At 37.4% G+C, this 27,918-nt stretch overlaps 4 protein-coding genes and 1 pseudogene across 5 annotated transcripts; all 5 read left to right on the top strand.

Annotated features, from left to right (window-relative positions):
- The first annotated feature begins 285 nt into the window (after positions 1-285).
- On the top strand, positions 286-11,683 carry LOC108823626 (callose synthase 5). The gene is made up of 40 exons (XM_018596876.2): positions 286-644; positions 754-783; positions 1,102-1,300; positions 1,398-1,498; positions 1,849-1,970; positions 2,089-2,185; positions 2,294-2,404; positions 2,493-2,621; positions 2,717-2,809; positions 2,995-3,086; positions 3,175-3,301; positions 3,385-3,522; positions 3,604-3,680; positions 3,770-3,848; positions 3,933-4,058; positions 4,133-4,247; positions 4,363-4,697; positions 4,926-4,978; positions 5,093-5,235; positions 5,339-5,388; positions 5,468-5,554; positions 5,680-5,802; positions 5,890-5,984; positions 6,060-6,144; positions 6,220-6,380; positions 6,708-6,831; positions 7,143-7,237; positions 7,348-7,465; positions 7,549-7,700; positions 7,963-8,072; positions 8,158-8,283; positions 8,353-8,421; positions 8,552-8,741; positions 8,860-8,971; positions 9,070-9,189; positions 9,279-9,394; positions 9,500-9,583; positions 9,692-9,804; positions 9,898-10,127; positions 10,223-11,683. The coding sequence occupies exons 3-40, from the start codon at positions 1,108-1,110 to the stop codon at positions 11,501-11,503; spliced, it is 5,772 nt and encodes a 1,923-aa protein (XP_018452378.1). The 5' UTR covers positions 286-644; positions 754-783; positions 1,102-1,107; the 3' UTR covers positions 11,504-11,683.
- Positions 11,684-12,536: 853 nt separating this feature from the next.
- Positions 12,537-13,377, top strand: LOC130500173 (ribonucleoside-diphosphate reductase small chain C-like; annotated as a pseudogene).
- Positions 13,378-15,992: 2,615 nt separating this feature from the next.
- LOC108828677 (methylmalonate-semialdehyde dehydrogenase [acylating], mitochondrial) lies at positions 15,993-20,111 on the top strand. The gene is made up of 19 exons (XM_018602430.2): positions 15,993-16,148; positions 16,217-16,287; positions 16,380-16,451; positions 16,548-16,709; positions 16,905-16,983; positions 17,067-17,221; positions 17,320-17,383; positions 17,593-17,672; positions 17,835-17,900; positions 18,062-18,112; positions 18,210-18,361; positions 18,671-18,761; positions 18,857-18,937; positions 19,098-19,175; positions 19,259-19,294; positions 19,404-19,447; positions 19,538-19,616; positions 19,696-19,786; positions 19,872-20,111. Exons 1-19 carry the CDS (start codon positions 16,121-16,123, stop codon positions 19,976-19,978), a joined length of 1,587 nt encoding a protein of 528 aa, XP_018457932.1. The 5' UTR covers positions 15,993-16,120; the 3' UTR covers positions 19,979-20,111.
- A 153-nt stretch (positions 20,112-20,264) lies between these two features.
- Positions 20,265-21,408, top strand: LOC108825086 (uncharacterized). Its single transcript, XM_018598428.2, has 2 exons — positions 20,265-21,035; positions 21,113-21,408. The coding sequence occupies exons 1-2, from the start codon at positions 20,569-20,571 to the stop codon at positions 21,276-21,278; spliced, it is 633 nt and encodes a 210-aa protein (XP_018453930.2). The 5' UTR covers positions 20,265-20,568; the 3' UTR covers positions 21,279-21,408.
- A 1,403-nt stretch (positions 21,409-22,811) lies between these two features.
- On the top strand, positions 22,812-26,647 carry LOC108823537 (probable protein S-acyltransferase 23). Of its 2 annotated transcripts, none has more exons than XM_056995288.1 (13): positions 22,812-23,084; positions 23,163-23,296; positions 23,389-23,517; positions 23,702-23,781; positions 24,080-24,243; positions 24,729-24,867; positions 24,952-25,051; positions 25,285-25,342; positions 25,477-25,551; positions 25,640-25,738; positions 25,839-25,917; positions 26,000-26,148; positions 26,250-26,647. In XM_056995288.1, exons 1-13 carry the CDS (start codon positions 22,860-22,862, stop codon positions 26,424-26,426), a joined length of 1,608 nt encoding a protein of 535 aa, XP_056851268.1. In that variant the 5' UTR covers positions 22,812-22,859; the 3' UTR covers positions 26,427-26,647. The 2 variants fall into 2 exon arrangements, with proteins under 2 accessions (XP_056851268.1, XP_018452271.1); XM_018596769.2 differs by having other exon boundaries at positions 22,813-23,084; positions 23,163-23,303; positions 23,405-23,517.
- The last annotated feature ends 1,271 nt before the right edge of the window (positions 26,648-27,918 follow it).

The following is a 27,918-nucleotide window of genomic DNA, read 5'->3' on the forward strand; positions in this document are numbered from 1 at the left end:
ACATAATGATAAAGCAACATGTAGATCACTAAAATTATTTATGGAAAACATTTAAATAAGCAAACATTTATGAAGTAATAGTATGCTTAGCCTAAGATCATGTGAAAATGACAAAGAAGCAAAATCAGTTGATTATCAAGTAATAGTATAGATAGGTATTTATATAGTTTGGATATGTTTAATATAAAAACTATTACAATAATAAATAATATGTAAGTTATTATTGGATAAAAAGAATGTTTGCGGAGCACTGAATAGTAATTCATTTGGTTACAGGAAGCGTTAATAGAGGAGGGAGAAAGAAACGGATGTCCAATGGCGAGACGCAGAAGAATCGCTCCGTAATGTCTCAAGAAAACAGTAGAGAAAGAGAGAGAGAGAGAGAGGGGTTTGATCTGATTTGATCCTCTCTCTCTCCACAACCATCGCTATTTTAGGAGTTCCAACTTATAATACACCCTCTATCTTCTGTTGCCACGTGGATTTTCTCTAACTGAAAAACATTCTCTCGTTTCCCTCCCTCTTAAAACCGTAAAGCACCACTTTCCTCCCTTCCCCACAATCTTCTTTTCCTCTCTCTCGTTGATTTCTCTGATTCATGCTTCTTCGCGAGAATTCGCGTTTCCTCGTCGCTGCTGCTTCAGGTAAATCGATTCCTCTCCGGCGATAAATTTGTACGATATCATCATCGTCCTTCCTTACGTTAACTCATTCTGTATTTTTTGTTTGTTATCGTTTCTTCAATCTATCCAGGGAAGGAGATCTAACAGCTCTGCGTCCAACGTGAGTTATCTTCTCCGTTTTGTTTTGCTTTCCGCTTCAGAAATTTGCAATGTCGATTCAGCTTCCCTTTGATAGAAAAACGAACCACGTCGATTTCTCTCGCCTGAGCTCTGCCGTGTTTTTTCTTTATTTCGTAGCTCTATAGTTGATCGTTACATCTTTTGTTATCAGAGATCGAACTTTTTTTTTTTAGGAATCGATCCGATTCCGTGTGGATTTCGAATTTCCTGGTGTGAGCTTTGTGCGATCATATTTTAGACGAACGATTGATTATTTACTCAGTTTCATTGTGATTCAATGTCTCTTACTTACTTACAGGGAGAGATGGCTCAGAGTCAGGTATCGCATGACTCTGGCCCTCAGGGCCTGATGAGGCGGCCATCTCGTAGTGCCGCCACTACTATGTCAATCGAAGTGTTTGACCATGAGGTTGTTCCTGCCTCCCTTGGCACCATTGCCCCCATTCTTCGTGTTGCTGCTGAGATTGAACATGAGCGTCCTCGTGTTGCCTACCTCTGTATGATTCCATTCTTCTCCCTTTTTGTTTTTGCTTTTTTTTTTATTTAATTTTTGTGTTGCTAACTTTCTATTTCTCTGTCTCTGTATTAAAAAAGGTCGATTTTACGCATTTGAGAAAGCTCATAGATTGGATCCAAGCTCCAGTGGCCGAGGTGTTAGGCAGTTCAAGACACTTCTCTTCCAACGATTAGAAAGGGTGAGATCCTCTCTTACTTTTTTTCTCTGTTCATTGACGAACCATTAGAAAGGATTGCTGCATCTTCATTAGTTTTCTTGTTAATCCCTAGCTTAGTCTTCACAAAGGAGGCTTTCAAATGAATTCACACTCCAGATTAATAGTTCCTTGTCCTCAAACCTTCATCTTTTGATACAAACCACTGCTGGACAAATTCCATTTGCTTTTGTTTGCAAATAAACTCATAAAATGGGGATTACAGAGCAGATTTTGTCTTAACTTTACTTTGAGTGTACCCTTTAGAAATGAATACTGGTAAATGGCCTTTTCTTCTAGCGTAAGTGGAGCTGATAAAAAGATTTACTATACAGGACAATGCTTCGAGTCTTGCTTCTAGGGTGAAGAAAACCGATGGACGGGAAGTAGAGAGCTACTATCAACAATATTATGAGCACTATGTCAGGGCACTTGACCAAGGGGATCAAGCAGACAGGTAAGATGGTCGTTGTGTGTTTTCCAAACTACATGTTATCATATTCGGACTACAAGGACTTTTGAAGATCTTTAGTAGTGATCTTATTCTGACGGGTTTTGTGGACCAACTCTCGCAGAGCTCAGCTTGGTAAAGCATACCAGACTGCCGGAGTGCTCTTTGAAGTGCTCATGGCAGTAAACAAGAGCGAAAAAGTTGAAGCTGTAGCTCCTGAGGTTTGTGTCCAAAATATATGTTTTCAAAGCAACCAGGACAGCTATATAATACTTATTCAGTTCACTGGGAATGGAGTTTGAATTATTTCCATATGTGTGTCTCAAAAGATTATTGCAGCTGCTAGAGATGTCCAAGAAAAGAACGAAATTTATGCACCGTACAACATTCTTCCACTGGATTCTGCTGGAGCCTCGCAGTCTGCTATGCAGCTTGAGGAGGTGTATATTATTTGAATGAGTCTCCCAATGCTTTAATCTAATGAGTGTATTATCTATTTTTACACCTTTATTTCTGCTTTATAACTAGGTCAAAGCTGCTGTAGCTGCCTTGGGGAACACTCGTGGATTGAACTGGCCATCTGGATTTGAGCAGCACAAAAAGAAATCCGGAAATCTGGATCTTCTTGACTGGTTAAGAGCTATGTTTGGATTCCAGGCAAGTTGCTGATCTAAGAAGAGTAACAAGATGATCTAATGAATTCATGTTGAACCTGTGAGATATGTTTCTTATTATTTCATTGATTTTAACAGAGAGACAATGTCAGGAACCAGAGGGAGCATCTGGTTTGTTTACTTGCTGATAATCATATAAGGTTGACCCCCAGGCCAGAGCCCCTGAATAAGGTACCTCGATAGTTTCCTCCGTTCACCTATAGAGCAGTTGGGCATGTGCTCTCTGAGACCCACTGACACTAGTGATGCGTAAAAAAGCAAAGCATTATCTCAAAATTCCATCAAAAAAGATACATACTCATCTGTCAAACACATTTTATCAATGAAATTTTTATTAATCCGATGTATAAATGCAGCTGGACGATAGAGCCGTTGATGCCGTCAAGACAAAGCTCTTTAAGAACTACAAGAACTGGTGCAAATTTTTAGGACGTAAACATAGTTTGAGGTACAAGGATTATTTTATTTCATAAATGGCTTGGATGGGACATGATTTTTATACTCTTAAAACAAAATTCACTTATTATTATGCGAAGGCTTCCTCAAGCTGCTGAGGATATACAACAGCGGAAGATACTGTATATGGGTTTGTATCTACTCATTTGGGGTGAAGCTGCAAATGTTCGCTTTATGCCAGAATGTTTATGCTATATTTTCCACAACGTAAGTAATACATTCAGATTTTCTTTCATTTACCTTTTTGTTAATCTGTTCTGGCTGATATAATTGGTCCTGTTTATGCTTAGATGGCTTATGAACTCCACGGTCTCTTGGCTGGAAATGTCAGCATCGTTACTGGAGAAAACATTAAGCCTTCTTACGGTGGAGATGATGAGGCATTTCTGCGCAAGGTCATTACGCCAATCTATCGAGTAGTTGAAAAGGTACATGTTTGAATGATAGGTCAATGACATCTTACTAATCTTGGTTTTTTATACTACATAGTTGACTTTTTTATGAACTAGGAAGCAAGTAAGAGTGCCAATGGCAAGGCTGCTCACTCAGATTGGTCCAACTATGATGATCTGAATGAATACTTCTGGTATATTAGAACTCAAGTCTGTAAATTGAATATTTACTTGGTCGGATATCTTAATCGTTTTGTGTCGTTTGCACATCCCTGTTATATAGGTCTCCGGATTGCTTCTCTCTGGGCTGGCCAATGCGTGATGATGGAGATTTTTTCAAATCAACGCGTGATAGGGCACAAGTATTACCTTTTAGTTTTGTTTACCTGTTTCTCTGTCTCCACTGAGCTGATCAGTTTTTTTCCCACTTTTAAATTCATTTACAGGGGAAAAAAGGGTCTTTAAGAAAAGCGGGAAACACAGGCAAATCAAATTTCACCGAGACTCGAACATTTTGGCACATATATCACAGTTTTGACCGACTCTGGACATTCTATTTGTTAGCACTCCAAGTAAGAAATCTGGCACGAGCTATATTCCTAATAACATGAGACAGTCAAAAGTGACATTCCCATTTTGAATACAGGCAATGATCATTCTTGCATTTGAACGAGTAGAGCTGAGGGAAATCTTAAATAAGGATGTTTTATATTCTCTCTCCAGTATCTTCATTACAGCAGCTTTTCTACGCTTCCTTCAGAGTACGTCACCCTCAATTCTCCGACAAAACTTTCCCTTTCTGGAGTTCTTCTGTTTTCATCATTTGGTTAATTTTCCAGGAAATAACGCTTACATTGTTTCTTGCTTCTATGCTAGGTCTCCTGGACGTTATCTTAAACTTCCCGGGTTTCCACAGGTGGAAATTTACTGAAATTTTGAGAAATATTCTCAAGATCCTTGTAAGTCTCGCTTGGTGTGTGGTATTACCGCTTTGCTATGCCCAGTCCGTTTCTTTTGCTCCTGGGGTGCTGAAGCAATGGCTATCCTTCCTTCCACGAGTTAAAGGGGTTCCCCCGCTCTATATCTTGGCTGTCGCTCTTTACTTGCTCCCAAATGTGCTGGCGGCTATCATGTTCATTTTCCCTATGCTTCGACGCTGGATTGAGAATTCAGACTGGCATATAATTAGATTGCTTTTGTGGTGGTCACAGGTATGAGGCTGGATTTATAACTCCTTTCTTTTCGTCCTGGATGAAAGTTATGATTCTATTAAGTCAGCAAATCCCTTAGGCATGCTAGTTATTTGTCTACGCAAGTCAAGAGCAAAGTTTGACTTTTATTATGGATATATCAAAGTATTAAGTTTCTGAATTTGAGTGATGCCCGGGGGAATATCTTATTTCCCATTTATTGATTCATTCCATGCTTTTTCTCTTCAGCCAAGAATTTACATTGGAAGGGGGATGCATGAAAGTCAAATTTCACTCATAAAGTAAGTATATTGAACCAAATAAGATCTATTGTAAAACTGATAGCACATACAGAAATTTATGTGAACATGTGACCAAAGATTGTTTTGAGCTAATATGTTTCTTGGAATTTCCAGGTATACGATTTTCTGGTTGTTGCTTTTCTTCTGCAAATTCGCATTTAGCTACTTTCTACAGGTGAAACTTTTGGTGAAGCCAACAAATGCAATTATGAGCATTCGCCATGTAAAGTACAAATGGCATGAGTTCTTTCCCGATGGTAATATTACGACTTAAGCTTTTTGCTTGGGAATCTGTTTATTTATTTATTTATTTGCTGTTAATACTTTTGGTAAGCTAAATTTTTTCCATTATCCATGCAGCCGAGCACAACTATGGAGCAGTGGTGTCCCTGTGGCTACCAGTGATTTTGGTATATCTTTCTTAACCACTTATCGAAAGGAATTGTTTAGCAATTCCATGGATATCTCACGTTCCTTAATTTGCTTCAGGTTTATTTTATGGACACTCAAATCTGGTATGCTATCTTCTCTACTATATGTGGTGGCGTCATTGGGGCCTTTGATCGATTGGGAGAGGTGATACTTTCTTGCTGGATCCATTCCACTCACTTATTTTACCGTTATTATGTCACTACGATGAAATTAAGGTCGTCCTGCGTGACAATATCTTTTCCACACAAACTCATTTTAATTTCTTCCAGATACGAACGCTGGGAATGCTAAGGTCCAGGTTCCAATCATTACCTGGTGCATTTAACACGTATCTGGTTCCTTCTGATAAAACAAGGAGAAGAGGGTTTTCCTTGTCGAAAAGATTTGCAGAGGTTAAACAAGATGATTCTTCTATAAAGTGGTTTCTTGAACAATGCTACTAGTATTCTATAAAGATACCAAATTCTATCTATATGCAGGTCACAGCAGCAAGAAGAACTGAAGCGGCAAAATTTTCCCAACTCTGGAATGAAATAATTAGCAGCTTCCGAGAGGAAGATCTCATTAGTGACAGGTAATAACTTAGATACTAAACCGCCTTTTTATGAATCCTATATTTTCCATGTCCTTAAACATACTGTTTGTTCAGGGAGATGGATCTGTTGCTTGTTCCTTACACTTCAGATCCTAGTTTGAAACTAATTCAATGGCCACCATTTTTGCTTGCAAGCAAGGTTTGTGGTCTTCTTTTGTTATTTCAGATACCTCTTTTCTTTTTGACTATTGACAAAGTTCTCTTCTTGGAACAGATCCCCATAGCATTGGATATGGCAGCTCAGTTTCGAACAAAAGACTCTGACCTCTGGAAGCGCATATGTGCAGACGAATACATGAAATGTGCTGTTATTGAATGCTACGAATCTTTCAAACATGTCTTGCATACTTTGGTAATTGGGGAGAATGAGAAAAGGTATATCTTCATTCATCAAAGAAGTTCTTGATTATGATTCATGAAACAGTTAGAATATTCATTAAAAATTTTGAGGATAATCACGTTCTCTAACTAGTTTTGATCGTAAATGTTCTCTACAATGTCTCAACGTTATTTTCTGATATAGTGTAGAAACATTTCTCCTTCTAAGACTGCATATATATGTTCCTCCGCATTCCTCTGTTTTGATCATAGAGTAGTTACTTTCACCTTTAGCATATATATGCGGTTCAACCTGGGATTTCAGTCCCCTCTTTGATTTTTAAATTCATCTGATAGATTCTAAGATAAGATATAATACCACAGGATTATTGGTATCATCATCAAAGAGGTGGAGAGCAACATATCAAAGAATTCCTTCCTCGCGAATTTCAGAATGGCTCCTTTGCCTGCTCTTTGCAGTAAATTTGTCGAGCTTGTCGAAATCTTGGTAAGTGAATCACATCTTTTTTTATCAATGATATTGATTTTAGATTGTTCGTGGAAGTGAATACTTTCTATCTAGATATAGGTCTTCTTATGATTATAAGCCAAGCTGGCTGCCAGTTTCAGTAGGAAATCATGTTGTGAACCGTTTTCTAGATTCCTTAGTTTTCGCTACATTGCCAACTGATGTACTGATATGGAGAAAGTTAAAAAAAAACGAAGATTAAGGATAAGTTTGATGCAAGTAAGAGTACTTGTGAACTTTTAATGTTATCTTAGAAACTAAATAACTATGGGTAACTGATGATGGTGCAGAAAGATGCGGATCCATCCAAAAGAGACACAGTGGTGCTGTTGCTGCAAGATATGTTGGAAGTCACTACTCGAGATATGATGCAAAATGAAAACCGGTTAGTGGACTGTATATCTATAGTTATATTACTGGAAAGTTTGTTTAGTGTCTATGTGAATATATATTATCCAGACAAACAAGAGTAACTTGAGTGGCACCTTTCTGCAGTGAATTGGTGGAACTTGGGCATACTAACAAGGAATCCGGAAGGCAACTTTTTGCTGGTACTGACGCAAAACCTGCTATACTCTTTCCTCCAGTGGAAACAGCTCAATGGGATGAACAGGTGAAAACACTAAGGCTAATCCTTAGGAATACTCTGTATCCATGAGACCCTTTACAACATAATAATTCTGTTATTTGTTGTAGATAAGGCGCCTTCATTTACTCTTGACTGTAAAAGAATCTGCAATGGATGTTCCCACAAACCTTGAAGCACGAAGAAGGATTGCCTTCTTCTCAAATTCACTTTTTATGGATATGCCTCGAGCTCCTCGTGTCAGAAATATGCTTTCCTTCAGGTATGTGCTCCAGTTATCAACATTTTTAATAGAATCTATGCTTCTCGGATGATACCAATTGCTGCTATCTATTTTTCTCAAAATTCTGAATTTCTGTAAATTGTAGAAATCCATATTTTCACGTTTTGTTTTGTTTTTGGTGGGCTGGAGTGACTGTGAAACATACAATCAATGTAGTTGATACTATGGAACTATTATGAATTCCTGCAACAGAGAGGTCTACCTTATTAGTAACATAAGAGTTTTCTTTTTGCATTTACAGTGTTCTAACTCCGTACTATAGTGAAGAGACCGTCTACTCTAAGAACGACCTGGAAATGGAGAATGAAGATGGTATATCAGTTGTGTACTATTTGCAGAAGATCTTCCCAGGTATGTCCTACCGATGAGCTCTTCTTGTTGGATCTGATTGCTTCTCATTGCTTTCATAGTTGATATATATGGTCCACCATTTCAGATGAGTGGACCAACTTCTTGGAGCGTCTTGGTTGTAAAGATGAAACTGCGGTTTTGGAGAGTGACGAAAATATATTGCAGCTTCGCCATTGGGTTTCTCTAAGGGGGCAGACTCTGTTTAGAACAGGTACTTTACATACCTACTTATATTGCTATATGGTTTTATTTATTGCTGACTCCCATTTGTATCTTGCAGTTAGAGGTATGATGTATTATAGGCGGGCTTTGAAGCTTCAGGCTTTTCTTGACATGGCTACTGAAAAAGGTGAGACATGGTTACTTAACTAGTGTTGAAATCCAAAATACTGAAGCAGTAGCGATGGATGTGTTAATTATTCAACATTTTGAAATAAGGAAACTGTTATAATGTTATAACTTGTCTTGTGTGTTTACAGAAATATTAGAAGGGTACAAAGCCATTTCAGAGCCAACTGAGGAGGACAAGAAAAGTCAGAGATCATTGTACGCTCAGTTAGAGGCAGTAGCAGATCTCAAATTTACTTACGTTGCTACTTGCCAGAACTATGGAAATCAGAAGCGAAGTGGAGACCGGAGAGCTACTGACATCCTTAATCTAATGGTTAAGTAAGTCCCTCCTCCATCCTTTCTTCTGAATAGATTCCAGAAATTTTAAATTCTTCTTCGTCTTTCATCCGTTGGTTGGTTCCCTGATGAGTTTCATTTATCATATCCTATGCTGCAGCAACCCTTCTCTCCGTGTGGCATATATTGATGAGGTTGAGGAACGTGAAGGCGGAAAAGTGCACAAAGTGTTCTACTCGGTGCTTATCAAGGCTGTTGATAATCTTGATCAGGTATTTTACCATTGGAAATCGTAACAGATTATATTGTGTGGCCTATTAATAAAGAACTCCCCGATTTCTTACTATGTAACTTTTATTTACTTCTTAAGGAAATATATCGGGTCAAATTGCCTGGTCCAGCAAAAATAGGAGAAGGAAAACCCGAAAATCAGAATCATGCTCTCATCTTTACAAGAGGAGAAGCTCTCCAGGCTATTGACATGAATCAGGTGAAACTATTTTAGCCTAACGGAAACATGATGCACTGTTCTTTGTTGGAAAAAAATGTTACTTACCTACCATAGTATCTAATTAATAGGACCATTACCTGGAAGAAGCACTGAAAATGAGGAACCTGCTCGAAGAGTTCAATGAAGACCATGGAGTTCGTGCACCCACTATTCTTGGTTTCAGAGAACATATTTTTACTGGCAGGTATTTGATTATTATGTTTCCATGTTATAAAGACTAGTATAAAACTTCTTTCAATTTTCTAGCTGACATGTGTATGTGTTTCGCTTTGACATATGGTACTTCCAGTGTTTCTTCTTTAGCCTGGTTCATGTCGAATCAAGAAACAAGCTTTGTGACCATTGGTCAGCGAGTCCTCGCAAGTCCTCTGAAGTATGTCTTGGTTTCCGTTGTTTCATTCTAACACAAAATATAGCATAGCTACAAAATATGAAGCGTATGTCTGATTTCTGATTTCTGATTTCTGATTTCTGATTTCAGGGTCCGGTTTCACTATGGTCACCCTGATGTCTTTGATAGAATCTTCCACATTACTCGTGGTGGCATCAGCAAAGCATCACGCGGCATAAATCTTAGCGAGGACATCTTTGCTGGTTGGGTTCTGAACCTTACTTGTTGTGTAAGGAAAATCCAGTTATATAATTCTTCCATTATCTACTAAAAATATTGTTCGTATGTGTATCTAGGTTTCAACTCAACTCTGAGGCGTGGTAATATCACTCATCACGAGTACATCCAAGTCGGGAAAGGAAGAGATGTTGGACTGAACCAGATATCCCTCTTTGAAGCCAAGGTTGCTTGTGGTAACGGGGAGCAAACATTGAGTAGAGATCTCTACAGACTTGGGCATCGCTTCGATTTCTTCCGTATGATGTCCTGCTACTTCACAACCATAGGCTTCTACATCAGCTCGATGGTAACTTCTGATAATTCTAAAGTCAAAACTGAACTTTTAGCTTTGGCTCATAATTTGGTTTAACATAAACTGAGTTCTAATTCTCTGTATTTCAGATTGTTGTCCTCACAGTTTATGCATTCTTGTATGGAAGACTCTATCTATCACTGAGTGGTGTGGAAGAGGCAATAGTGAAGTATGCAGCGGCTAAAGGAGATAGTTCACTCAGGGCAGCGATGGCCTCACAGTCCGTTGTGCAACTGGGTATGCTTATGACACTTCCAATGATAATGGAAATTGGGCTAGAGAGAGGATTCAGAACTGCATTGTGCGACCTACTCATAATGCAGCTTCAGTTAGCGCCCGTCTTCTTTACCTTCTCGCTTGGTACCAAGGTGCATTACTACGGACGAACCATACTACACGGAGGAGCCAAGTACAGAGCAACAGGTCGTGGCTTTGTGGTGAGGCACGAGAAGTTTGCAGAGAATTACAGGATGTACTCGAGAAGCCACTTCGTGAAAGGATTGGAGTTGATGGTTCTTCTGATATGTTACAGGCTGTATGGTAAAGCAACAGAGGACTCAGTAGCGTACGTGCTTGTTCTGGGATCAACTTGGTTCCTGGTTGCTTCCTGGTTGTTCTCTCCGTTCCTTTTCAACCCCTCGGGATTCGAGTGGCAGAAGATAGTAGATGACTGGGATGATTGGAACAAATGGATAAGCAGCAGAGGAGGCATCGGAGTGCCAGCAGTCAAAAGCTGGGAATCATGGTGGGAAGAAGAACAAGAGCATTTGCTTCACTCTGGCTTTTTCGGAAAGTTCTGGGAGATCTTCCTCTCTCTCCGCTACTTCATCTACCAATATGGAATTGTCTACCATTTGAACTTAACCAAAGAGAGTAGACTCGGAAAACAGCAAAGCATCATAGTTTACGGACTCTCATGGCTGGTGATAGTTGCAGTGATGATCGTACTGAAGATAGTGTCGATGGGGAGAAAGAAGTTTAGCGCGGATTTCCAGCTGATGTTCAGATTGCTCAAGCTGTTTCTCTTCATAGGATCAGTGGTGATAGTTGGAATGCTATTTCACTTCCTGAAACTTACAGTGGGAGATATATTGCAGAGTTTCTTAGCGTTTCTACCAACCGGATGGGCTCTGCTTCAGATCTCGCAGGTGGGAAGAACACTGATGAAGGCTGTAGGAATGTGGGGCTCGGTTAAGGCATTGGCTCGAGGGTATGAGTACATAATGGGGGTTGTCATCTTCATGCCAGTCACCATTCTCGCCTGGTTCCCCTTCGTCTCCGAGTTTCAGACTAGGCTTCTTTTCAACCAAGCATTTAGCCGTGGCCTTCAGATTCAACGTATCCTTGCTGGTGGTAAAAAACAGAAGTGAGATTACTTCACCTCTACTTGTTCTCTTCTTTAAAAACTATTCTCTGATTTTCTTTTATAACTCTATTGCTTCTTCCTCTTAATCTGTTACTACTTTTTTCCTCGATTCTTGATTTGTGTCTTGTGGTATCCTCTTTTATTGTAAACGTTCAGAGTTGATGTAAAAAAAAAAATTATTACCTACTGCAAATAGAAGATTCTCCACTTAAGGAAAGACCAACACCATCGTGAAACGTAAATTCTGGTAGAAACAAAGATCAAAGTGAAAATAACACGGACCGAGTTACAAGATAAAAAATGATATAGAATTCTCTCACTCCTCTGGTTTGATCAACCAACAAAAAAAAAGAACGATTCTAAAAATCTGCTATAAAAAGTTGTTAGACCCATCACCCATAAATAAATATTTATTATTATTCTTTCTTATCATTAATCACACTAACAATACAAAATTTTAAATATATTAAATGAATCATATCATTACTCATAATTTTCTAAAAAAAATTATCACCTAATATTATGGTTGTCATGCAATAATGTTATACATCATATTTTATGCTCAATATAGACTTACAAACAAGATAAAAAAAATATAGACTTACAATATTTACACACTAATTATAAAAATGAGTTAGCATATATTATACAACATTTATACCATGTCATCTTATTTCAAATATTTACAAAATAAAATTTGTTAAAAACACTTTAGTAAACCATCCGTTAAAAATTATATATATTATGTTAAACTAATTTTTATAAAAAAATATCTATAATAAAATATTAATTAATGATAAGTTTAAAAGTTATTAAAAACCCTAAAAACAAGAAAACAAAACCCAATAAAGATCCGTATGTATAAAAATAAAACCCAATAAATATTTTACTCAATCAAACACCAGAATGTGTATTTTTCTATTAGTTTCGGTTCAGCTTTTTGTATATGGATAAAGTACATATCTAATACAATAAAGTAGGCATATCTGCCTTTTCCTGCGTCCACGTCACCTAAGAGGGTGGGGGCATTTTGCGCCATGTGTCGAAACCACGTTGGTTGGTTTGTGTGAGTCACGCGTTTTGGTTTCGTTGGGTTTTCTATAATCTTCATCGTTGAAACAGAGTAATGGAAGCAGTACGATTTAATCTCAGTTAATTCTTCCCCCACGACTTCTCATTTCACTAGATCCTTCTATCTCTTCGGATTCTTCATGGATTGGATCCTATAAATAGGGTTCCTTGCTTCGCGAAAGAAAGCTTAGTGGGCGATGACATGGATCAACGGATCTCAAACCTTCGCGGAGAGGAGTGCCGCCTGTGCCGAAGGGATCTTCTTCTCCGGTAGCTTCTGCTCGATCTTCTGGCTCAAGAAACGAGGGCTCATACCTGGTTTGACCTTCTCCAATGAGTTGATCTCTCGAGACGACGGCTTTGCTGGGATTTCGCCTGCCTGATCTATACACTCCTGAGGACGAATCTCACGGAGGAGCGCGTGAAGTCGATCGTCTGGGACGCCGTCGAGATCGAGAGGGAGTTTGTGTGCTACGCGCTCCCGTGCGCACTGGTGGGGATGAACCATGACATAGATGAGTCAGTATATCGAGTTTGTGGCGAATCCGTTTGATTGGATGGAGTTGATCTCTCTTCAGGGTAAAACAAACTTCTTCGAGAAGAGAGTTGGTGATTACCAGAAGGTTTCTGCTATGTCGAGCGTTAATGGAAGTGGCGCTTTTGATAATCATGTGCTCTCTCTCGACGAAGACTTTTAGATTTGATATTTTTTTGTCAACTTTTAGATTTGATATTAGAATAATTTGTTGTGACGATTGTATCATTGTAATATTCCATGTATTATCGAGTCTTGAATTTTTCCGTGTATTAACGTTTTCAAGAAGAAGACCACTACAGAGGTAAAATCTTGATTTCTTTGAATTCTGGATCCTGTTGATAAACTGTTTTGTCATCTATAGATTATTGTAATTGGCTATAGGATCCGTTTTACATCATTCAAAACAAACCCAGTTTAAAAAACCAGGCCTGATTAGCTATTGTCTGAACCTGTTTCAGGTTTCCGATCGACCCCTAAAGTTTACCGGAGGAATTTGTCTTAGGAGAGTTTGAGGCACAAGATTCACAATCACGTGAGATAAATTACTGGTAAAGTAAAAAACTTTAAGATCTGAGAAGTCTCAGATTTCTAATAGGGATAATAAGACTTTCAACAAAGTCCCATGGAAAATATACAGGCTGTGAAAATGTATCAGACAAGTATTTGGAGGAAACATTGCTTCGTCAACAACAAACCTATGAAGGATGTCTCAGGTGGTGTCTGCTGGTCGGATGAAAGTGGTAGGACAAGAGAGAGCATGTTGCTACTGAAATGGTTAACGACGTGAAAAGACTTATTTAATTAGATCTTTGTTTTGTTCGGCTGTAGATAAGATTCTCCTGCTTTTGGATTATAGAAAATGAGTGCAGGTTTTTATTATTTTGATAGCAAGTCTGGAGCAAAAGGTTTTCTTTCCTTATCTGAGCTCTCTACTTCATCAAATATATGCATACAGTCACTGTTTTGTCACGCTGAGTTCTCACATGTAGACAGTTCATGCTGGGCAAGCGGTCGACCAGAGTAACCATGAATTCAAGGACGACATCAACTGCACCAGGCTCAAGACCTGACCGTAGAATTGCCTCAACTAGCTCATCCGTTACTTGAGCTATCATAGTAGCACTAAATTGCAAACAAATAGTCCTTAAGCTCACTTAAAAGATATAAATAATCATGCAACTTACAACAGTATTGTCAAATGCCTGGCTAAGAATGCTTCTTACTGTCTCAGGTTTAGCAATGCTCCTGAAAAATAGTTTTCCAACTGGAGTATTCCTGAATCATCTAAAATATTACTGAAACTTCTATATTTTATGTTTTGTTTATATCTGATTAAAAATATTTAAATATAAATAGTGCAGTTTAAATATAACCAAATATAAAATAGCGATTAATATAATGAAAATTCAATAATAACTATTCATGATTTTGTTTCTCACATATTATCATGGAAAGTTCTAATAAAAATTAATATATTAATATATAATCAAGACTAATTAAAAAATTAGTTTGAAAAAAAGAAATAATATCATAAAAAGTACACATTGTCTCTTAACCATGTACTATTCATACTCAATCAAATAATTCAAGTATTTTAATGACTCAATAACTGAGAACATGAAATTCATGTTAACATACCATGACATCCATCACCCCAATTCAACATACTTTATTGAAAAAACAACCCAATACGTAATGAATGAAATAAGAGACGACAAAAATATCTTAGCTAATGATCTCCAAGTTAGTCTAACTATCATAGACTACAACCCCAACGCAACATCAAGACTCAGATGTTGATCTCACCATCACCGATCTAAAGAGTACTAATAGACCTCCAACTACTGAAGAGATAAACAATATATGCATTGTATGCTTCAGAGATTACAAGATGGAAACCATATTTGCTCTCTTACTTGCGGCCGTAATTTTCATTTTAATTGCATTGATCAGTGGTTTCGTACCAAAATAAGTTGTCCGGTTTGCAGAGAAAGTAATCTATGGTGCTTGCACGTCTTACAATAGTTTGTGGGTTCTAATTTCCAATAGCACTTTTGTTATTTTCTTTACTTTGGAATTTTTCTCTCTTTATTTAAAATCTGCTAAATTATTTGTCTTCGTCTAATTATTTTCCTACTTCCTACTTTATCATCCAAAAAACAGCAACCCCAAAAACATTTCATACATACAAATGTAAAATATATAAAAATTAAAACATCAACTATGACAACTGTTATTACAAAACACAATGACCTTCCAATAAATCTTCGCTACTTTACCTAGCTGTATTTTCTTATTAACACTCTTATACAAAATTGAATAGGCCAAAATATGAATACATCAACTTAATGTGGTTTACAAATTCAATCAGAGAATGCAATTCCAGCTTATTAGATAACACAATGTACGAATCCGGCGCGTAGCGCCGGAAAACCACTAGTGACTAATAAAATTATATAAAGAAACTTCTTATAAACTAATAAATTGTATAATTTTTGAAAAAATCATTATTCAGTATAATATACGACTTTATAATATAATAATATACAAAACACCAAAATACTAATTCATACCGCACTTTGTTTATAATCCAAAGAAATTTGTCTTTTTGAATCGTGGATCAAAATAATCTTGCCAGATACTCTAATTACCTAATTTTACACGACGGCCCCTGATCACCTAATTATTTTTCAGTTTATGTATATTGATTTAGTTAGGCTTCAAAAATACGATATTTTGCTAATTTTCTCTAAAATAAATCGTGGTGAAAAAATAAAACAAAGCGTTTCTAACGTACTGGTTGGTCAATGTCAAACAAAAGAATCTGTAATCATTAATAGATCAAACGGTCGTTATCTAACCACGTAGAAATCAAAGAGATGAGCTATAAGATGGTATCTATCTGATCTCACTTGCCTCCGGATCGACATTTTGAGTCAGCACTCACTCAGCAACTCAAATCCCCATAAAAGGGAAGAAAATCAACAAAAAAAAGAAAAATCAAATCAGAAGATGCTTCTCCGAACTACTCTCCAGCAAGGTAATAATCTTAGATCCTCTGTTTTTCAAACTCTCTGGACTCTGATGCTGGTGGTTTGGTGTTTGCAGGGAAAAACAATCTCAGGCCTCGTTTTCTCCGTTGTTTGTTATCAACTATGTCATCATCTACTCACCCTCCTGTGAGTTTATCTCGTAATCACTTTGGTTCTCTGCTACAGCATATCTTTATTTGATTAATCTTATTATTATTATTATTATTATATGGTTACAGAGAGTACCAAATCTAATTGGAGGATCTTTCGTTGACTCTCAAGCATCTTCACATATCGATGTCATAAACCCTGTAAGCTCTCTCTCTCTCTCTCTTTCTCTCTCTTGCTAGTATGGTATCGTTTGTGTTTGTTTACATGAAGGTTGGTGGTTTTGATTGTGGTTATAGGCAACCCAAGAAGTTGTTTCTCAAGTCCCATTGACAACTAAGGATGAGTTCAAGGCCGCTGTGTCCGCTGCGAAGCAAGCTTTTCCTTCTTGGAGAAACACCCCCATCACCACTCGTCAGCGTGTTATGCTCAAGTTTCAAGAGCTTATCCGTAAAAACATGGTATCATCATCTACTTGTAGTTTTGGATTTTTTTTTAAATATTAAAAACAACTCTACTTCTATAAATAATTTTTAAAAGAAAAAAAATTATTATACGTAGTAAAATGGTCTTAGTTAATATGAAAACACAAAACTGTTATCTTCTTGAAACATATGTTCTTCTCTGATATATATTTTGTTTAATGTTTCCGCTAGGATAAACTTGCTTTGAGCATTACAACCGAGCAAGGGAAGACCTTAAAGGATGCACATGGTGATATCTTCCGTGGGCTAGGTCAGTTATATTCGGAGGTTTTGATTATATAGTTGAACAAGCAGAGCAGAGCAGATCCTTACCCCGTGATTGGTTTTATGCAGAGGTTGTGGAGCATGCTTGTGGAATGGCAACTCTACAGATGGGTGAATATGTCCCCAATGTGTCAAACGGAGTTGATACGTATAGTCTTAGGGAGCCATTAGGTGTCTGTGCTGGCATTTGTCCTTTCAACTTTCCTGCTATGATTCCTTTATGGGTAACAACAAATGCCATAATCCCTTCTTGTATCTCCTTAAGTTTTTTTTTTTTGTGATCCTCTTCTGATTATCTATTCTTTTTTTTTTGTTAATGCAGATGTTTCCCATTGCGGTGACATGTGGCAATACCTTTGTCTTAAAGCCATCAGAGAAGGATCCTGGTATCTACTCCTTTGATGTTTAATTTCGTTTTGTGAAGTTCAAGATACCTCTGTACATATATATTACTAGCAAGAAGATCAATATGATGTGCTGAATGCTCTTAGATATACCACACTTTGTAATTGACTAACTGCCAGATTGATTGTCTATTGTATAGTACCTGATGTTATCTCTCATACCGATTGTTGATATTACTTAATTTCTCCAGGTGCTTCTGTAATGCTTGCGGAGCTCGCAATGGAAGCTGGACTACCTGACGGGGTTCTTAATATCGTTCACGGTACCAATGTAGGTTTATGCTTAAATCTTTGTTCTTTCCTAAACTTTTTGAAATGTTAAAGAAAGATTCCCATCGGAAGATAGTATGGTGAATATTCTTTACTGAAATTACAGTGACCAAAACTATAACTCTTAAAGATTCCATAATAATGCATCTCTCTTGCATGGCAGGATACTGTGAATGCTATCTGTGATGATGATGATATCAGGGCTGTGTCCTTTGTTGGCTCAAACACTGTAAGTATATTTTTCTTGTTACTCGTTTCTAAGCCTGTATATTTGGTTTTTGCTGTTGTGATGAATAAAAAGTTCCTTTGATAGCAGATATGTTTTTTTTTCCGCTGCGCTCATATATTATTTAACTTGTGTATTCCGAATTTGAATTGTTTTTGTTAAAGGCTGGAATGCATATATATGCAAGAGCAGCAGCGAAAGGCAAACGTATTCAGGTAACAACATCTTGCATAGTTACTTTCCCGTGTAAAAATTCGTCTTTAGTGTTTCGAAACCACTCGATGTCAGTATGCTTATTAAATATCTCTTCAGTCAAATATGGGGGCGAAAAATCATGGAGTTGTCCTGCCTGATGCCAACGTCGACGCTACTTTGAATGCGCTACTTGCTGCTGGATTTGGTGCCGCTGGACAGAGATGCATGGCTCTGAGTACAGTGGTCTTTGTTGGCAGTTCAAAATCATGGTACCGCGTGCTTACTTTCTTTTCTCCATATTCACATTACACCAAGTCTTTGTAGAATATTACATATTTTTTGTTATTTTTTCCCTCTAATCTCTTCCTCTCCTCTGGTTTCTGACTTCTGAGCTCCACAGCTTTATGTGCATAACCCGTATATAGGATTTTATAGGAAATCACTTCTTTGATTAGTTTAGATTTACTATGCTCTTGTCCTTGTGTTAAAAGTAACTGGAGAAAGCTGCGTGATGCCTGTTAAATTTACATTGGATAGTACTCTGAGAGATTAGCTTCAACTTGTCTAATACGAACTAGGGAGGATAAACTTGTCGAGCGAGCTAAAGCCCTTAAAGTCACATGTGGAACAGAGCCAGATGCAGACCTGGGTCCTGTGATTAGTAAACAGGTATTTTTGTGAGCTCATATCACATTTAGTCTTTGCATTTTCCTCTGTTACTACTCATATACCTTATTGCTAAATTTTTTTTTTTATTTGGCTAGGCCAAAGAACGGATATGTCGCTTGATTCAGTCTGGTGTGGACGATGGTGCTAAACTGTTGCTTGACGGAAGAAATATTGTGGTAATTTCCTTTCTTTACTTTCTTACTGAATAGTAACCAATAGCCTTATAAATTTATGCTAAATTGATATTGCTGAATTAATAATCTGTGTTGCTGTGTAATCTTGAAAGAAACAATTGACTGGTCTGAGAAGCTTTACTTCATCGCTCATAATAAACAGGTTCCTGGATACGAGAAAGGGAATTTTATCGGTCCTACCATTATATCTGGTGTTACCCCGGACATGGAGTGTTACAAGGTATTATTCTGATACTCGAGTAAATCATCTGTATTCATTCTACTTGGAAACTTACTTTCCTCTCTCCTTTTGGCACATTGCAGGAAGAAATATTTGGCCCCGTTCTTGTATGCATGGAGGTCAGACTGAAAATATAAAATATTTTCGATTACAATCAGAAAGTATATTCGTTTGGTTTTCATATAACGTTGTTATTTTCATTCCATAATACCTTTGTTTGATATACAGGCAAGCAGCTTTGATGAAGCCATAGACATACTGAATAGAAACAAGTAAACACCTTTCTTGTCACATTTGTATAACAATACTAATATATATTCCTCTCATATTCTTAATTAATCTGCTATTTACGCCTTCAACAGGTATGGGAACGGTGCTGCAATTTTCACTGCATCGGGCGCTGCGGCAAGAAAGTTCCAGATGGAAATAGAAGCAGGACAGGTATGTAGAACTTACTTCTTGTATGCATTTGAGATGGTAGATCTCTTCTTTTATTGTTCTTTTTTATGTTTATGTGTAGATCGGTATAAACGTTCCAATCCCGGTTCCGTTACCGTTCTTCTCCTTTACTGGGAACAAAGCTTCATTTGCAGGAGACCTGAATTTCTATGGTAATAAAGTTTTGTCACAGCTTATAGAGAAGATTACGTTTTGTTTCTATTTGCTTAAAAGGTCAAGTGGGATGAATTGTTGCAGGCAAAGCTGGAGTAGACTTTTTCACTCAGATCAAGACTGTGACACAACAGTGGAAGGATATTCCGACTTCAGTATCTCTTGCCATGCCTACATCGCAGAAGCACTAAATAAAACCCAACCTCGCTATTTTCGTTTTGGATTTCTCGAAATAATAAATGAATTGTATCCATTTTGAGTTAATATCACTTCCGTTTACGTAGTCACATGCGTAAAATAAATAAACACTTCGTTTTGATTTTAGCTCTGTTCAAAACTACACTAGGCTTAAAGCATACAATCAGATAGAACCTAGTGTGCGGTCGGATAGGGCACAGCGTCCAATCAATTATTCAGGGACTATTATTTTACAAGTTTTATCTAAGGTTATTTGATAGAAACTATAAATCGTAGGCAATTTCACTAAAAGGATAGTTGGTGCAAATGTATGCGTTATAACCAAGTGGTCATTCTTTGTTTTTTAACTTAGTTTTAATAAGAGACATAAAAGTTATTTTTTCTTCATCTTCATAAATGTTTATAACCCTAATAACGGTGGCTATTGTTGTGAATTAGTAGTTCAGATGTATCTGTATAAAATGTATGTTTATGTTTGGTGTAACAACGAGAGAGTAAGAAAGAAGAGCTTTGATTAATAGTATCAACTTTCGCATATGCAAAAGAAATATGAACAAAGGAGAGAGAGATGTAATCTTAATTAATGCCATGGAGGATGTGGTTGGTTGGTACAGCACTTGCTTTACATTTCAAGGGAACGATTTGGATCTTCATGCTATGTTCCGAGGCTATGTTGGCAATCCAGTGCTGGTCCTTGTTGACGTCCAGTCTAAAGAAGTTGGAATTCCCACCATGGCTTACTGTGCATTGGAGGACGATGTCAATGATATTGCTAAGGAACCCTTCATCCATGTCTCTACAGAAATTGCTCCCCCTACCTCAACTACTACTAGTACCCTCGTGTCTGAGATGCCTGACCGCGGTGGTGGCTTGGTGGATTTCATCGAATGTCATTACTCGTTTGTCAAAAACAAGGTTCAGATTAGCGTTGAGGGATATGACCTTTCCCTTTAACCTTATGATCTCGACAGATCACTGGTGGAACACTTTGGATCCTGTGGAGTACGTTAAAGTGCCCAGACATCCTTTAACCAATGCAATTAACCACAGGTTTGTGTCTTTTTCTTGTATTTGTTCAAGTTAACTATTTTTCCTTACTAACAAAAGTGTTTTGTTTATGATTATAGATGTACTGTTGTTACACTCCGTGGAGAAGGTGCAGCAGAAAAGGCTCTGGCACTCAATGGCACTAACGTGGGAGGATTGGGAGGCTGGAGAGTAACTGTCAAGCTTTTACCTCCAACGATGAAGGAGCTGCTTTCCGGGAAGAGTCCTCGCCAATTGGCTCTTTGAGTACGTCGCCCGCAACCCACTAAATTTTATATGTTCATGTTTTTTTCTTTTCTGTCTCTGACATTGTGTGTGTTCTTTAACAACCATAATTAAATCGCCTAAGCTATGACTACTAATTTATTAGGGCTGTTTAATCTTTCTTCTTTGAGAAAAAAGATTGATTAATGTTTAATGTTTTTGTTGCACTTTCAGGTTTAGTAATCTCAATCGCTTGATATCTATGACAGCCGCCGACTTATGACTCAGATCATTATTCTAGTTTGGACTAGTTTTATCACTTCGGAAAAGTGATACGCACAAAGAAACTGTCATGATAGTGCTGCAAAGCACTAGAAAGAAAGTAACTGCTCTCTGAACAAAAATAAAAAGAAGAATCTTCTCAAATTTGAATTTTTGTGTGTCACATCTAATAGATGAACAAAAAATAGACAAAAAAAAGAAATTTAAAATTAGTAACAATAATAATAAGAAATTGGGAAAAAAACTGCAATAAAAAAAAAGAAATAGACAAAATATACAGAAATATCTTTAGTAAACTTTAAATAAAAACAGGTAAATATATTAGTAAATTGGCTCAAAAAGTGAAAAATTAAGAAAATACCTAATATAATACATATAAAGTATGGCTGTGACTCTATGACTATTAACTATTAAGGCTGTTTAATCTTTCTTCTCTGAGAAAAAGATTGATTAATCTTTTAATGTTTTTGTTACACTTTCAAGTTTAGTAATCTCAATCGCATGATAAAAAAAAAAAGAATAGTTTTGATGAGGGTGCCAAAGCTGTTAATTTGGTATTCAATACAAATTTTCCTGCTCCTGCGGCTCACGAGAAAATGATGATATAGTAGTGTAAGTAACTATAGCCCATTCTTCACAGGTGACTGTACCATAAATCTCCTCACAAGCTCTAGCACACTCTTCAAGTTTAGGTGTCAAGGTCACCATACCATGGTTCGGTCCAAGAAATCCCTCCGGCTATTTCAACCACTCTGTTCGTTTCAGTGCCAAATTTACCAATGGAATCGGAGATGAAAATTGTTTCAACCGTCGTCTCATCATCTAGCTTACCGATCTTTTTGCTACCCGAATCTATTGAGATTCACCTAGTCTTCCGGAGCAACATAGACAGTTGTAGAGCTGTTCTCTTTCGTTTGACGGGTGCATTGGCCTCAGTCGGTTACCTACTCCTCTTCAAACTCTTTTCACTAGGGTATTTCAACATCTTTTTAGACTATTTCAAGTTTTCTTAAGCTATGGTTTTAAGGATTGAAATGTACTTCGAATTAGCCTCTCATTTTAACACTTCTATCCTAAACTTTATTGTTTTCTTGTTATTGTTGTTCATCTTACCGTCGGGTATACCTCCGGTTATAATCATTGTAACGCCTTATATTTGAATTAATGAAATTTGTGAAAAAAAAAAAATAGTGCAAGTAACAGGCCACCAAACCAAACCAACTAATCAAAGACCAGACCCGGTTCAGTAAATATTCGGTTTAACATATCGTGAAAAGATATTGACGAAGCGGAAAAGAGACTTTACTAGCCTTTGACAAGTTCCTCCCTCATCGGAAGGAGATGGACTCGTCGGAGATCGAAGTGGTGCCTTTAGATTCCAACCCTAACCACCTGCCAGCCATCACAGACGTCTTCTCAGCTTCCGCTTACGGCGATCTCAGCAGTCTCAAGCGTTTCGTCGAGCACGAGGGGTCTTCAGTGTCTCTCCCCGATGCTAACGGCTACTACCCTCTCCAATGGGCTGCGCTTAACAATAACCTCCACGTCGCTCAATACATCATCGAGGTAAACTACGTTTCGTTCTCGAGAGACCATTTCTCCTCTCCTCCTCAGATCTGATCAATCTTTATAAATATTGTGCAGCACGGTGGTGATGTTAATGCATCGGATAATACAAAGCAGACGGCATTGCATTGGGCAGCAGTTAAGGGCTCCGTCGATGTTGCTGACCTTCTATTGCTACATGGAGCTCGAATTGAAGCTGATGATATGAATGGGTATAGGGTAAAAAATCCTTTCTTCTTATTGGTGACTAATTTGTATTGTATGAGCAAAGATTTGGATCTGTGTTTTATAATTTTTTATTTAGTTATTTTAATGTGCAGGCAGTGCATGTTGCTTCTCAATATGGACAGACAGCCTTCTTGAATCGCCTTATTGTGGAATATGCAGCTGACTATAACGCACTAGATACTGGAGGGAGGAGCCCGCTTCATTGGTATATATGAGACTGACTCTATATACTAACTGGTCTATTGATTTGGATTTGATTGGCATGAATTTTCCCAACATACATGTTAATGAGACTTGTTTAGTTGCACGTGTTACTTGTCATTGACAATTTAAGAAGAATAGCAAGTGAACTTGTATTTTTTTCTTTTCCTTGCTGTGGTATGGCTCAGGGCTGCTTACAATGGATTCACGGAAACCGTCCGGTTACTTCTCTTCCGCGATGCTTGTCAAAATAGACAAGACCACACAGGCAATCACTTTCTTTAATCTATTTGTCTGCTCTAGATGTGATTTATGTTTAATAGCTTCCTGTGTTTCTTCTTCTTACGCTTATATTAGATGACTGAACCTTTGATGTGTAAATATAAATGCAAAACTGGACAAAGACTTTCTGAACTTCGTGCTGATAAATTGTATATAAAGGGATTGTGATCGCATTCCAGACTCTTTCTGACTTGCAAAATCTGTAGAGTTTTGGTACGGTTGATGTATATTTTACTTCAGTTTTTGAAACTCGGAAGTCTTACGCTGGTCACTTTGCTAGTTAGGTTGCACTCCTTTGCACTGGGCCGTTATTAAGGAAAATGTTGAGGCTTGTACTCTGCTAGTTCATGCTGGAACCAAGGAGGAACTGATATTGGAGGATAACACTGGATCCACGCCACTTAAGCTTGCATCTGATAAAGGTCACAGGCAGCTCACTCTGTTCCTTGTACGTAATGTTATAGTGTTGCTTGCTACCATTTGATCATTTACTTGCTGGTTCTTTCCTTGAATCAATACCTCCTTCTTAATTCTTATTTTATGTTCTTTTTCATTAGATATAGATTATTAGTTTAACAAGGCTATTAGCAGTAATGTTCCCTCTTCAAAGCTCTGGAAATTTGTATTTTTACAAACATAGTTTGATATTTAAGCCTAAAACGCAGAAAACAAGGCAGTGTTGTGATATTTGCTTTTCATATGTAGCTCTAACCAGATATTTGGCTCTGGCTTTCAGATATAGTGAAAATCATTTTGGTAGAAAACATGTTCCACTCTCTGTTGTTGGGCCACCGTAGATTTTAAGTGTTCGCAGAGATACCTTTGGTGGTAGAATGTGTTAAATGTTGTTTGCGGCCACTGTTGTGTGTGTTTTTTTTGTAACAGTTTTCATTTGATATGATGTGCGTTTTTAGAATCCGATTTTTTTTTCAGTCGAAGGCAATGCAAACTCGTAGTAATAGTTTGGTAAACAAGCTCTTCTGTGGAAAATTGGGAGAGGCAAGCTATGCTCCTCTGCTGTTCTGTTTAATAGTGACTGAAATGGTCCTTTTCTTCACATCCATTGTCGCAGGTGAATGTCCCATTCAACATAATGGGTAGAGTATGTGTTTCTTTTCCTACTGTGATTACATTATTCTACCTGACATTTATGTAGCTTCGAACCTCCCTAAGATAACTGCTATGGCTGGACTGTGGGCATGGTTCGGTCTTTCATGTGGCGTCTGCTCACTAATAGCTTTCCGTCGTTGTAGCAGGTATCCTTAATACTGTAACTATAACTCTGTTGAGCCATTTGCCTATGTCATATGGCATATATTTTTCGTTTGGTGTAAGTTACTAGGATGCTAGAATTTATATTACTTCATGAAAGAGCATATAATCTCATGATGTACTCTGGCAAGAAATGAGGTAGACTTTGTGAGGCTGTAACTATTATTTATACTCCTACATATACTTAGTAGCGTCTTGTTTGTAATGCTCCGTACAGCAAAGATCCGGGGTACGTTAAAAGAAGTAATGAAGTTGACAGCGATCACACTGCCAACGTAAGTTTTAACTTCCTTCTCTTGTTTCCATGTCGAGAAATGCCAGCATTTTGAGTGTATAACTGTTTCTTGTACTAAGTTTTCTTTCCGCCTGAACTACGGTTGATTCACATTAACTTTTTCGATGTTTGCAGGATCCTTTGATTGATATTAATTTCAACAGCCCCTCATGGAAAGGAAACTGGTCCCAACTCTGCCCCACTTGCAAGGTTTTCCTCAGAACCCAATCTTTATTTTGGTGTAGAAAATCTGCATTTGCTCTATTTTCATACTACCATTTATCATATTTTTCTTCAGGTAATTAGACCGGTACGATCTAAGCACTGTCCTACCTGTAAACGCTGCGTTGAGCAGTTTGACCATCACTGCCCTTGGATTTCAAACTGTGTTGGTAAGGTAAGAGTTTTCTGCATTACCCATCTCTCTCTCTGAGTAGTCGTTATGCAAATTAATTGCCAACGATAAGGACATTATTAACCATTTAATCATCTCGCAGAAGAATAAACGGGACTTCTTAGTTTTTGTGATCATGGGAGCTTTAACATCATTCGTTGGTGGCTCTACTGCTGTTCAAAGTATGGACTGAAACAAACAACTCTTTCTCGCCATGAGATTAATAATGTTATATTATAAAGCATCTTCTGTTTCTGTAAATAGGAATATGGAGAAGCAACCCACATTTACACCCCAGTGACTCGGTGATTCAGCATGTGCTCATTGAACATCCCGGTGCTGCCGTGTTTCTGTTTTTCGACTTGCTTATTTTCATTGCGACAATGACGTTGACAATCTCACAGGCGTATATGGTGAGCTCTCTCTCTCACCTCAAGTAAAGAGTTTACTCTCTCCCCTCTCTGGAAAAGATTGTATAACAGCTGTTGTTCTTGTTGTTATTGTCTGAGTGCAGATAGCGAGGAATATTACAACCAACGAATTATGGAACACGAAAAGATTCAGTTATTTGAGGGGACCTGATGGGAGATTCTACAACCCTTATAACCATGGCTGGCGAAGAAACTGCTCTGATTTCTTGGTTAATGGCTACACCAGAGACGACGAGGTTGTCCCATCTTCAATTCTCTGAAGTCTGAATTACATCTTTTCTACTCATTATTATAGGCGTACACATCTGGATTCGGTGTACTGTGTATACGGATCTCTCATCCTCGTTTGATATACACATCTGGAGTTCCTTCTCCTTATAATTTTTGGAGCCATGAAATTACCACTATGCAGTCTTTTCCAGTTTCACCACAATGCTACTTAAACCCCTTGTTCTTCAATCTTATTCATTGGTTGTGTTAATATTTTTTCTTTTTTTGAATGAATGTTAAATTATATTCATCAAAAAGTATTTGAGCATAATAGTCATAATTAGAAAAGCATCTCACAATTTTTCTTTATCTACTACTAAAAACTAAAGCCTGAAAATTCCCTCCTACTTCCTGTCTTCCTTTGCCCACCATATAGTGTGCTCAATCAAATTTCTGATGGTTTTGTGACTTTTGTCAATATTTCTGGTCAGAACTTGCGATAAGATTGGTGTTTGTCCATGTCTTCTTGAGTTCCTCTCCCTCCATAAAGAATAAATACTGACCTGAAACAAGTAACAGATACAGAATCGCCTTGTGAACTTCAACCCTGGATCTGAAATGAACACAATGAGATCATCCCAGCTCGTAGTGTACCAATGATTCATGATTCCTCTTCATTATGGCTGTTACAAAGGACACACTTAACATCCACAATCTGTCCAAGGTGGTGCAATGAATGAGAACTTGGGAGGTGGATAATGAAACCAAAGTTTGTTCAAAAATAATAATAATAATAATAATGAAACCAAAACCCTAGCGCCCATCCACATGACGGCCTGTCTTGTTTAATCAAATTCCAAGTTTCCTTACTTGAGAACTTTTTTTTATCCAAAGCCGATACTACATGAGGAATGGATCCTGATGGTACGTTTTGCGCCATGCCGAAAATCTCTTGTAAGCCTTTTCTTTAATATTCTGCATAATTCGCTTTCTCCGAGAATTGAAACCTAGATCTCCTAGTGTAAAAGCATTAATGAACATTTGGTCAAACAAGTAGACCAAGAGAACTTCCACAAGTCTGAGAACTTCTTTTGTTTTACTAGTATTTTGTATTTTTAATATTTAAATATTTAATACAATGAGATATTATTGATTTCATGATATAAAATAGTGGCTTTCATTTTTTACGTTTTTGCCTCCAAAATTTGAAGATTGGCATTGATTTCTCATTTAGAGACGATGGTATTCAAAAAGCACACTGTGTTTTGTGAATGGATCATGAAATATCAAAAACTTTCTTAAAGATAATGTTGGTATAGCAGGCTAGAAATTTTTTATAGACTAATAGAGATAAGAAACATTATGACTAGTCTGTCAACCCATCACTCGAAAATAGAAGCACGCAGTTGGGTAATTGAATGTATAATAAATTTAAGTCAATTTCATGTTACATTTACAACAAATTATTCTCAATTGGTGAAAATAGTTTCAGAGTCAAAAAATTTGCCAGTTTTTACAAGTTATTTAGAAAATATCAAAATT

The sequence above is a fragment of the Raphanus sativus genome, chromosome 9 (genome assembly GCF_000801105.2).
Source record: "Raphanus sativus cultivar WK10039 chromosome 9, ASM80110v3, whole genome shotgun sequence".
NCBI lineage: Eukaryota > Viridiplantae > Streptophyta > Magnoliopsida > Brassicales > Brassicaceae > Raphanus > Raphanus sativus.

Bases quoted from the DNA above. Each gene is read 5' to 3' on its own strand.
- LOC108828677 (XM_018602430.2), top strand. From the start codon at position 16,121: ATGCTTCTCCGAACTACTCTCCAGCAAG. The intron at 18,362-18,670 runs GTACCGCGTGCT...AATACGAACTAG, and splicing joins GTTGGCAGTTCAAAATCATG to GGAGGATAAACTTGTCGAGC. The intron at 19,787-19,871 runs GTAATAAAGTTT...GAATTGTTGCAG, and splicing joins AGGAGACCTGAATTTCTATG to GCAAAGCTGGAGTAGACTTT.
- LOC108823626 (XM_018596876.2), top strand. From the start codon at position 1,108: ATGGCTCAGAGTCAGGTATCGCATGACTCTGGCCCTCAGGGCCTGATG. The intron at 1,499-1,848 runs GTGAGATCCTCT...TTTACTATACAG, and splicing joins TCTTCCAACGATTAGAAAGG to GACAATGCTTCGAGTCTTGC. The intron at 2,405-2,492 runs GTGTATATTATT...CTTTATAACTAG, and splicing joins CTGCTATGCAGCTTGAGGAG to GTCAAAGCTGCTGTAGCTGC.
- LOC108825086 (XM_018598428.2), top strand. From the start codon at position 20,569: ATGCCATGGAGGATGTGGTTGGTTGGTACAGCACTTGCTTTACATTTC. The intron at 21,036-21,112 runs GTTTGTGTCTTT...TTATGATTATAG, and splicing joins ACCAATGCAATTAACCACAG to ATGTACTGTTGTTACACTCC.
- LOC108823537 (XM_056995288.1), top strand. From the start codon at position 22,860: ATGGACTCGTCGGAGATCGAAGTGGTGCCTTTAGATTCCAACCCTAAC. The intron at 25,343-25,476 runs GTAAGTTTTAAC...CGATGTTTGCAG, and splicing joins ACAGCGATCACACTGCCAAC to GATCCTTTGATTGATATTAA. The intron at 25,918-25,999 runs GTATGGACTGAA...TTCTGTAAATAG, and splicing joins TGGCTCTACTGCTGTTCAAA to GAATATGGAGAAGCAACCCA.